Source organism: Bemisia tabaci, chromosome 6 (assembly GCF_918797505.1).
Source record: "Bemisia tabaci chromosome 6, PGI_BMITA_v3".
Taxonomy (NCBI): Eukaryota; Metazoa; Arthropoda; class Insecta; order Hemiptera; family Aleyrodidae; genus Bemisia; species Bemisia tabaci.
Genome location: NC_092798.1, coordinates 33,770,425 through 33,781,451, shown reverse-complemented (window position 1 = coordinate 33,781,451; position 11,027 = coordinate 33,770,425). Strand labels below are relative to the sequence as shown.

Here is an 11,027-nt window from a genome sequence, read left to right as displayed (position 1 = left end):
TCTGAGTTACAAAAAAAAATAAATATTAATAATAATAACGGACACCCAAATCCGGGCCACGAGGCTGAACCTGGTGTGGTTAGCACCGGCGCGGAGGAAGTATTCCCCTCTTCCCCCGTCGTCAAACCTGAAGGGGATATGCCTGTGACCGGCTATCATACCCGGTCCAGAGGCCGCTCTGTGTCGAGAGGCAGCTCTGGATCCAGGGGAGCTAGTCGGTCCGCCTCACGGTCTGGCACCCGTACCGCTCGCAGTGTCGAGGGCCAAGTCATCGGCCAGACTGTGGCGATCCCCACTGTAGCCGTGCTAGATGCGGTCACTGACGGGGCCGCCACCGCTGCGGTGCCTGAACTGGAGACGGCCATCACCCAGGCCATCTCTGATTATGTGGATTCCCACACAATTGGGAGTATTAGAGACGAGGACGAGAACCTCGTCTCAGGCCGCAACCCCGACGGCACCATCCCCAAAGAGGCGCATGCCCCACACCGAACAACGGGGTGGCAATCTGATGACGGAGAGCAATATGAATCGGCTGCTACGGATAGTTTCGAGCAGATCGACTTGACAACTGACGAATCAGCTCCGTCGTCCAACGCCTCGCCCCATCCAGCTAGACGCCAAATTCGCGTGCAGCTTGAGTCATTCGAGCCCACGCCTTTGGCTCGCCTAACCTTTCGCCAGAGACGGAACATGCTCAAAAAGAGCAGTGACGGCGAAAGCACTGATCCCGAGTCGCAGACTCATGAGCGCCACATACGGCGCGTGCCCTCTGGTGAGGAGGTCCCGCAAATGCCTCAGCTATAGACATGGGCCCCATCCCAAACAGGACACCAGCCACTGGGAAGGGGCAGTCCAAAAGTAAGGCTGACCGTGGTCGGACAACGATGTCGTATTTGCGGAGCGAAAGAGGAAACCCTCGACCATTTATTAGCTGGATGTTCCAACTTGGCACCAAAGCAATACCTTGAGCGGCATAATTCTGTGGCAAAGATACTTTATCAAGAGCTGGCTAAAGAACACATCAACGAAACGGACATGAAACCTTACTATGAGTTCGAACCTCCCCAGGTGAAAGAAAATGATATATGCCGCCTCTATTGGAACAGGAAGATTCGCACCCATAGAACCATTCCTAATAACATCCCAGACATAGTGCTCACAATGAAGGATGCCAAAATTGCTTTTATAATCGATGTAGCTGTGCCGTCGGCAGTGAATATCCAGAGCGCTTATGCTGAGAAGATAAGCAAGTACATGCCTTTGGCAGACGAAATCAAGTGCCTCTGGAAATTGGACAAAGTAATAATTGTGCCAATTATTATTGGAGCAACGGGGGAGATTCCTGTGAAGTTGTTTGATGGTCTTAGGAAGATCAACCTTAGAGAGAAGCTGTATCAACAATTGCAGAAAGCAGCTTTGCTAGGGAGCTGCATGATTGTGAGGCGAGTTCTGGGTGATGGATAGTTACCACCAACCGATAGATTAACCTGCATTTTAAACTTCAACTTTTAATTTCTACCCCAATTTTAAAGTTTTAACCCCAATTTTAAGTTTTTTTTACTCCAATTTTAAAGTTTTAGTCCCAATTTTAAATTTTGTACTTCAATTTTAAAGTTTTAATCCAAATTTTAAAGTTTTAGTCCCAATTTTAAATTTTGTACTTTAATTTTAAAGTTTTAATCCCAATTATAAAGTTTTAATCCCAATTTTAAATTTTTACTTCAATTTTAAATTCAAGGACTCTCCTTTGCATTGAATTGCCGGGGGAGGACTAAATATCTGCCGGCCTCGAGCTGTGAATTGAGATACGAGAACATAATAATAATAATCAACAACCACAATGAGCTTTGCATCCGCTCAAGAGTCATAGTGGGAAACCAGCCACAACAGGCCTTTCCTCCAGTGGAGAAGAACTGCACTGTATTTGAAAACAATGCAGTCGCCTTGCTGGAGGAGGCAACACGCACGGCCGTGGTGGAATACGGTGCTGCTCGCGTAAAATGAGCAATCCCAAAGGCAGTACTCTCCCCCTACACCTCGGGGGAATCAAACGTCAACAGCAAAGCTGTAGCATCAATCGTATCCGGGGACTACCCGACACCCGCCAATATACGATTCTGGGATTGTGTAGCTGGTTCGCTGCTTAAGAATCAGACCGTATTTGACAACTGCGCCATGTATGCCAAACTTATGTTCTGGGCAGGTCCTGTTGATGTCATGGATCACAGCGGCCTGGCCACTCAAGCCATAGCGCTCCCCCAGATGGCCAATTACATCGACTACATCCAGCTAGACGCTGGTGTCCCCGGACCTCAAACAGGCAATTTCTTGCGCGCCATCAACAACGGGCACATCATGTTCACGCGAGACAAGGACTTTGCCTCCGACCAGTATGACGTACTGTGTTGGTTAGCTGCCCCAGGCTACCGCGTTGCGGCAGCAGCTAACGTGCGTACGCCCGACTTCTGCTACGTCAAGTGGCCGGAAGTGATAGTTACCATCCTCGGTTATGGTGCCAATTTCGCAGCACCCGCCAATGCGATGATATCTTCCGCAAGAATACGCGAGTTTGCCCGTCAACTCGCAACCGCCCGTGGTGAGGAGGCAGACCTCTGTCGCGGCATGTACATTGCTTTTGATCTGCTAGGCACGCGGTACCGGACGCACGAAGACGTCCACTACCGCTTAGACTCCTTCCTCAGCCCAGCCAAAGCTCCCTTATGGTCTAGATTGGCGAAATCAGAGATTCTGTACCGGGAATTTATCCTCAGAAATGTGGATATCGCTCCTTTCAAGGAGCCTTGGGACAGCATTAATCTGGTGTCATCATCTAGACTTGTTGCTTGGGGAGGATCGGCTACACCAAGGGCAACAGTTGTCTACGGCACATCTGCAGCCGGGGAGACTCTGTTTCCAAACCTGTCAAGCCTTTCCCGGTCTAAGGAGGTTGCTCAAAAATACCTCCCGACTGTCGTCTCAAGGATTCTAGCGTATCCGGTCCAGTCAGTGGCGGAGGCTGCTTTCGCGGAAGCCAAGGTCATTTATCCTGGCATTGATGCGATAGAAGCTCTTGAGACAGCAGTCAGTCAATGTTCAGCCGTCAACGCGGTTAAAATCCTAGTGGCTGCATCTAATGCCTTCAACGCCGTGGAACCGCGGTATGCTGAGTCTCTCTTTATGCACAATGTATTGGCGCTGGTCAAGAAAGGGACCATCTCCGACGATTTTGTCAACAAGTTCAAGCAGGGAGTTGCTCAGTTTCAGCTTGATATAACCGTCGATAAAGCCCTTCTGAAAAACATCTTTGACGCATTCAACAAGGCAGTCGATGCGAATTTAGTGCGTGGTATGGCAGAATACTGGCTGAGCATCTGTCCTCCAGAGTGCCTTCGAGTGAGTTTGACCATCATTCAGTGTCAGTGGGAGGGCCTTGCACTGTACAAGGCAATCAATGATGCTATGACCACAAATCCAGACTTTTATTGGGGAAGTCTCTTCAGAATCCCCCAGGGGAGTAGGTAGGTAGTATCCTCCCAGTACAGGACTGAGTTTGCATAATTTGGTATTGCTCATAAGACCATTGACAATAATCCATATTAACAATCTCGGTCAAGTAGCTTCAACCAATTACAAGGCTTTGGGGACAACGCTTTTATCGTTTGCTTGTAAATGCTCGTGGGGATCTGCCGGGGACGAAGATTAAATTTTATACTAATTGATGATTCAAGATAAACGCAAGCAAAAAGAAAATTGGCGCGTATGTACCCATACGCCCCCAATATGGACCACGATTTGCCTCTAATGCAGAGGAGTTCCAACCCTTACCACCCCTTGAACAATCAAAATCTGAAACCAACAACCGTCTCCGCTCTCGCCACGTCTAGTAACGATGTGGCAGTGAGTGCTAAGACAGTTCGCGGCGACGGGGATGGATTGAAAATAAAATATGAAATGAAACTAGAGAACGCGGAGCGTTGCTTAGACTCGGCGAACAAACAAGAACATACATGGTCGGAGTTGAGGAAATACCTCCTCTAGTTTGTCTTCTCCTGGTTGGTAGTTACCGTGTTTTCTGACACTGACCAAATGACTAGCTGGATGGGCGGTCACCATCTCTGCGATGTCATAGGTCACAAAGAAACAATCCGCATCCATGACCTCATGAAATGGGATAATGCCTTAGGCAAGTTCTTCGTCTTTAAGTCTCATGTCTTCAACGAGACTAGTCAGGACAAGACTATTATAGGTGCGACCAAGTGCGTACCTGAAGGTGGTTACGCGCCAGTGAACGCGACATGGCTAGGGACTGCTGACTACATAACTACTCGCACGCGACTTTTCGTTTGGAACCACACGCCTATAGTCTGCCTTGCTTGTATGTTGGGATTTGTCGCGTGTTTCCTGGCCCTGAAGAGTGCTGACGCTACCAAACGAGTCTTTTTGGCGGAAAAGATAGAAGCCACGCTTGTGCTGAAGGCCATTAGGGAGGGAGAAAACATAAAAGGCAAAAAGTCGGATTACATCTCTCGGGTAGTGGACGAGGTGCTGCGCAACATGGAGTACGGGTGGCTCGGGGAGCGATGAGCTACAGTTAATAATGGATAAAGTTATTCTGAAGCAAACGGAAAAGAACCGCAGAAACTTGAACACCACATTCATCGACTATCGTAAGGTGTTTGACATGGTGCCTCATTCTTGGTTATTAAGAGTCCTCGAAATCTACAGGATACACCCTGTGTTAAGACACTTCCTGGCATCCGTAATGAAAAATTGGAAAACGAAAATCTCCCTCAAAACGGAGGACGGCCAATTGGAAACTGAACTTATTTACATTAAACGTGGAATTTTCCAGGGAGATGCGCTCAGTGCATTGTGGTTTTGTTTATCCTTGAATCCCCTGTCGAATGCTTTGAAAGACACTGAACTTGGGTTTCATATTAAGGAGCGCAGACAAACTCTGTATATTCTCAGTCATCTGATGTTCATAGATGATATTAAAATCTACTCCTCATCGCCGGGTGAGCTTAAGATCTTGCTGGGTGTTGTGGAGTCCGTATCCGCTGATATTTGTATGGAGTTCGGGTTGGAGAAGTGCAGAGTTTTGAATATATATCGCGAGAAGGTGGCGGAAGAGGAGGAAGATCAGACTCTCTATGGTACAATTGTCGAACAAATGGATGAAAATGATTCCTATAAATAAATATAAATAATAAAATTTTGACTTATTATTCGATGGAGAGATAGATTCGATAACTATACCCGGAATGTGCTATACTATGTTGTACTGACCTTTGACGGCAGCTTTTTTGACAAAAATCCGTACCGATCATATCGAAATGTCTTACCGAAGTGAACGTCACTTTAACTTGATTTCTTTTCTTAAACCTAAGGACGCTTATTGTTATGTAGACAAGTACTTCCTCCGGGTCCGTGGCAAGGCCCGAGGAGTGCTCTTCCCTTACGAATTCACCGACCCTGTTGTGCCAGTACCTGCGGATAGCAAAATTATCTGCGTTCGCGCGTTTCCACTCGCGGCGTACCGACGGATTGTTATGCATCATGTTATGCATAGGCTGGATAGTAGAGAGGTAGTTAGTTCGGGACCATTGCAGGGTAAGCCCATAGATACTATCCTTCATGTTGCTACCCCAGTTGATAATATAGACGATATAGAGTGCGAGATGCTGTGCGAGCGCGCACAGATACTCCACGCAGTCCTTTTCGGTCGTGATGATGCTGTGAGGCGGGTAGTGCAGTTGACCGGCCGTAAAATGAAGCTCCAAGATTTAATCTCGAGAATAGTGGTGAACGACGTCCCCTCCGTCTTTGCTCAGCTAATGATAAAAAGGTCATCGTTAGGATATAATAATCTCGATACTTTTGTTCTTCGTGCGCTATGCAATGGAGCGATCCATCAGGATGAGTTGCGGGCGGCTTTAGAGAGGGAGCGTCAAGTGGCCTGTCTCGCGTGTGGTGTGTCCGCGGGAAAGGCCTTTAACGCTACTTTCAAGCTGGCTGACGAATTCTATCGCGGGACCTTCATCGTCGGAGAGTCCGATGTGCATCTGGAAACAGAGTGTTGGTCAAAAGTGCAGGCCATGGATGGTGTTCCATTAGACATTAGTCACGCCGTCACGCTACGTTCGTCGTCGCTCGCCGACAGCGTGATAAGTGATCGGGTTGTCGCGTGGGCCCATAGGATATTCCGCATGTGCATGTTTGGTGGTGATCCCAATGTAGATCCGGACTGCCGCGCAATCCATGATATACTGTGGGTCTCAGTCAGACGTGCTAAGCTAACTATCCACGCCATTGCCAGCCTTTGATTTATTGAACCGGTTTTTAACCTACTGGCGCCGGAGCCAGTAGCTGGAGACACCTGGCCGACCGAACTTTGATCCTGTGGTATCCCAGGAAGTAGGTTCGTGTACACCGCGAGCTGAAAAAAAAATCCAGCTACAAAACCCTTCCTGTGGGTTTGCTCCCCGCAGGAAGGAGTCAATCTTCTAGCAAAAGACAAAAAAGAAGAGCCTCGGACGCACCAGCAACTGGGGAGCCTGGTGTAAGACATGAACTCCACGCCGAGGCCGGCCGAGGATCCCCTTCAGAATCTTCATTTTATTAGGGTTATTTAAGTCTCTCTAGGCTTGACCAGTTCATCAGAAGCGATTCGTCGCACGCTGCTGAGCTACGTAAGGTGCGCAACGCCATGTCGCAATATAAACCTTACACACCAGAAATGAACCATGACATTCCCCTTCTTCAACCACCCAGCTATCACGGACTACAGAATTCTAACAACGACAAGCATCCGACAACGGTTAGAGCGCTGGCTTCGTCTAGCAACGACATCGTGGTTAACGCAAAGACCGTTAAGGGTAACAGTGACCGCTTGAAGATAAAATATGACTTAAAGTTGGCTAACGCCGAAAAACGAATAGAGGACGCCCGTAAACAGACGAGGAGATGGGCCAACGCGCGGTTAGTCGTCGTATGGTTCATGCTCATATGGCTGACAATAGACACTTTTTCAGATACGGAGGGAATGTTATCATGGGTGACTGGTCATCACCTGTGTGGCATTCTTGTCGAGAAAGAAACCATCAGGGTCCATGACTAGTTTCGGTGGGACAAAACTTTGAAGGAGTTCTTCCAGTTCAAAGCCCACAGTTTCAACGATACGACAAAGTCCCAAGTAGTATGGGACAAGACACGCTGTGTCAAGGAAAATGAATTTATAGGCTTAAATTGTCAATTATCTTTAATGTAAGACTTTCAATAATATATGCACATGCAAAGAAAATATTTATTACAATTTTAACCATTGCATTGATCATGGAACACATTAACAATGGACTTACTTGATAGAAGGAATCAGTCATAGCCGTAATTCCCCCCCCCCCCCTATACGTTTTTGAAATTTGAAAGTCGATGTTTTTTGACTCGCTCTACCCCGGACCCCCCGCTGGATAAGCGGAGTTGCCCCGGGGTAAAGCCTCAACTGCGTTGGGGGAGGGGGGGTTCGGGGCGAAGTGGCGTATAGTTCCTTTTATTGTAGATATTTCCATTTGATCTACTTTTTAACCCTCTTTTCTTCAGATTGAGACCGGATTTGCAATAAGTAATTTCAGCGAGTGGCTACTGAGGAATCTGTTTCCTTCCGAAAAAACGGACAGTAATAAGTAGGCGAAGTGCGAATCACATTTTGGACAAAAAGAAAAGGACTCGAATAACTTAAGGTACTACCTGTATTATATTAGGACGCATTCATGCAAAAATGAGTTCATTCTTATTTCTTCCTTTCTTTCTTATTTAATAACTCATATTATTCTCTCCTTAAAATTCCTCGGTTACCTACCGCTACTTTGTCAAAACAGTCAGTAGTGACGAAGTCAATACTGTCATGTATTTTAGTATGCCGCTTTGTATTTAAGTCAGTTGGTTTGTCTTGACTGTTCCTCACGTTTTTCCCTTATTGAAAACTATTACTTTGAATAATCTTCATGTATACATACCTACGTATCACTGGCATGATGTGTGTGTATAATACCTACCACATACCATATGATTTGAAGTTGCCCATTTTGGTCGTTATTTCGTCAACGTTTCACTTCGTTGCGCGTTGCGATATTTGCTGAATTAGCCGTAAGTTTAAGAAATAAACGTGAGAGAAAATCAAATGGCAAAAATTCACGGAGTTATTAATCTATTCCAGGTACTGCAGTTAGCTGGAATACACGCTGGTCTTGCATTCCATGAACCAGGACTGCAAGATAAAACATTCAACGAAAGACAGATTTATAACTAGACGGCCAGCACGGTCCCAGTAATTTTCACAGAGATATTCCCGTATAAACTCGTGGTTAGCAAATGGAATGTGCTAACCATTGTCTCACCAGTCAAATTGTTTAAGCAATATGATTGTGAAGCAATATGATTAGTCAAATTGTTTAAGCAATATGAGAATTAACAAACAAAATACGAAATTTATCTTATTCTTTCCTTTCCTAAGTTTATTTATTTATTTTTTTCTATTACATTTCTAATAATTTTTTTTTCTCCTCTCCAGGTCTCACACCACTCGTCTTCATCGGCTCCTCCTCCTCCAGCTGTATCAAAAACAGCAGTAAACATGCATTTGATACAGATTCTCACTGTAATACAATCACATTTTTATGTATGGGCCTCCAATCCAGCTGCACTACCTATCATGATCAACATCATGGGTCCGAGACATATGCAGGAAAATACTGTCACCCGACTTGGAGAGGTTATATCCACCTGGATATCATCAAGGCAGCAGCAGATAACCGTTGAAAATGTTCCAGGTGGATATAACCTGTCCAAGGAGGCTGGGTCTTTATTCATGCTCCAATACTGGCCAATAGAGGGGGAGAGTTCCCTATCCCTGGTATTGATGGGAGCGTGAAACAATACCGGGGATAGGTTTCTCTCCCTGTCTCCTTCATCTATATGTATATATTATTCATGTTTTATATATATAAAAAAAACAAATAAAGGAGACGAAGAGGAAATACCCGAGTTTTTTTTTCTTTCTTCCTTTTTCTCACTTTGAGAATGGGTGGGTGGGTGGGATACTAAACTAATGAGTGATTTAACATTTACAATGAAAAAATGCAGGGTGAGCAGACACAGGGCTCTATCTCTGTCAATGTTGAGCTAAATTCTAGGATTAACTCATGGTAATCCTAGGATTTAGTCTAAACAGGAGATGGCTTCCCTCTGCTGTGTCACCCTCTCACCTGTTCCATATATGAAATAGATAAAGAAATATTTTTTCATCTTCTGTTTATTCATGAATTTAAAGTAGGCACTACATGCTTTTCTTCTTACATTCACTTACTTGCATACCTCTTCTCTTACAGTCACAATGAACACCGACACAATCATCCGCTTCGAAGCCATACGCTCAGCGAATTTTCCTTGGTTGTTGCTGACGGGGTTCCTGAAACCCCATGAACTTGTAAATCTCTACCTAGCCATAGGGTGGGCAATAGATGAGGCCCTCCTCGCCCCGGTCACCCTCTATAACAAACTTCCAAGAAGAATCCTTCGAAATTATTCTTCGATTATAAACTGGAAAGCAGCCTCCTTGTCTTACAAGTTTACTTCAAGACAGCTACGTCGGTACGCGGACAGGATCGACTGGTGTCTTCTGTCCCGCCGCCATGAGTTCACCCGGGAGGACCTGCTGACGTTCCGAAACAGGGTATGTTGGTTTTGGGTGTCGTGCCACGACACCCTGGACCCGGTCACAGCATGGCAGTGCCGCAGCCACCTCCATCTGGCTCGTTATGTATTTTTCCACATGGACGCCTTTACATGGCGGCAAATTCAGTACATTATGGCACTGCAAGGCACGCTCATTTTAGACCTCGCCCCTCCGGAAGAGGACAGCTGTCCGTGCCACCCTGATCTGCACAGTGTACCCATGCCAGAGCTCCTGTATGGGCAAATTGTACCAGACTTTCGCCCGTGGCATTTAGATAACCCAGAAGAACTTTTCCCGCCGCCAGTGGAGGCCCTCCAGCTAGAGGACCCTGCCCCTGCTGAGGCATAAACCGCCACAATTGTCATATGCCAATTTGCCATAAATTCTTCAAAACTTCTTATTTTTTCTCTCTCCCTGTCAAAAATTGCCACAATTTATTTTTTATTCATGCTCCAATACTGACCAACAGAGGGGGAGAGTTCCCTATCCCTGGTATTGATGGGAGCGTGAAACAATACCGGGGATAGGTTTCTCTCCCTGTTTCCTTCATCTATATATTATTCATGTTTTATATATATATAAAAAAACAAATAAAGGAGACGAAGAGGAAATACCCGAGTTTTTTTTCTTTCTTCCTTTTTCTCACTTTGAGAATGAGTGGGTGGGTGGGATACTAAACTAATGAGTGATTTAACATTTACAATGAAAAAATGCAGGTGGCAGGGCTCTATCTCTGTCAATGTTGAGCTAAATTCTAGGATTAACTCATGGTAATCCTAGGATTTAGTCTAAACAGGAGATGGCTTCCCTCTGCTGTGTCACCCTCTCACCTGTTCCATATATGAAATAGATAAAGAAATATTTTTTCATCTTCTGTTTATTCATGAATTTTACAAAAAAAATTAATATGAAACCTTAAAGGTTAAAGTTTTCTCCACGCCTTCCTTCGGCTGGTGTTTAAGATGAGAAAATTTCAAAAATGAAAGACAAACTAATGTCTGATGATATTCGTAGGAGAGATTATACACGGGGAAATTTCCGAAATTGAGCATTTAGATGACTGTTGACAGATAAATTAAATACATACAAAGATTATACTCGAATTTTTCAATCTTTAATTTCGGAAATTTTCACCGTTGTACGGGGTGATTAAATTGCACGACTCTTGTCAAAAGTCTGGGGAAATCGTTTGCTGGTCTTCATTTTTGAAAATTCAACCCGGTCCCCCGCTCAATTTTTCAATATTGCTTGGTGTGACGACACAGCACGTAAAGACGGCTATCATTTTATA

The 11,027-nt window shown here is 45.3% G+C and overlaps 1 protein-coding gene across 1 annotated transcript; it reads left to right on the top strand.

Moving 5' to 3' along the window:
- Window positions 1-1,038: 1,038 nt before the first annotated feature.
- LOC140224829 (uncharacterized) lies at window positions 1,039-1,467 on the top strand. Its single transcript, XM_072301557.1, has one exon. It carries the CDS (start codon window positions 1,039-1,041, stop codon window positions 1,465-1,467), a length of 429 nt encoding a protein of 142 aa, XP_072157658.1.
- The last annotated feature ends 9,560 nt before the right edge of the window (window positions 1,468-11,027 follow it).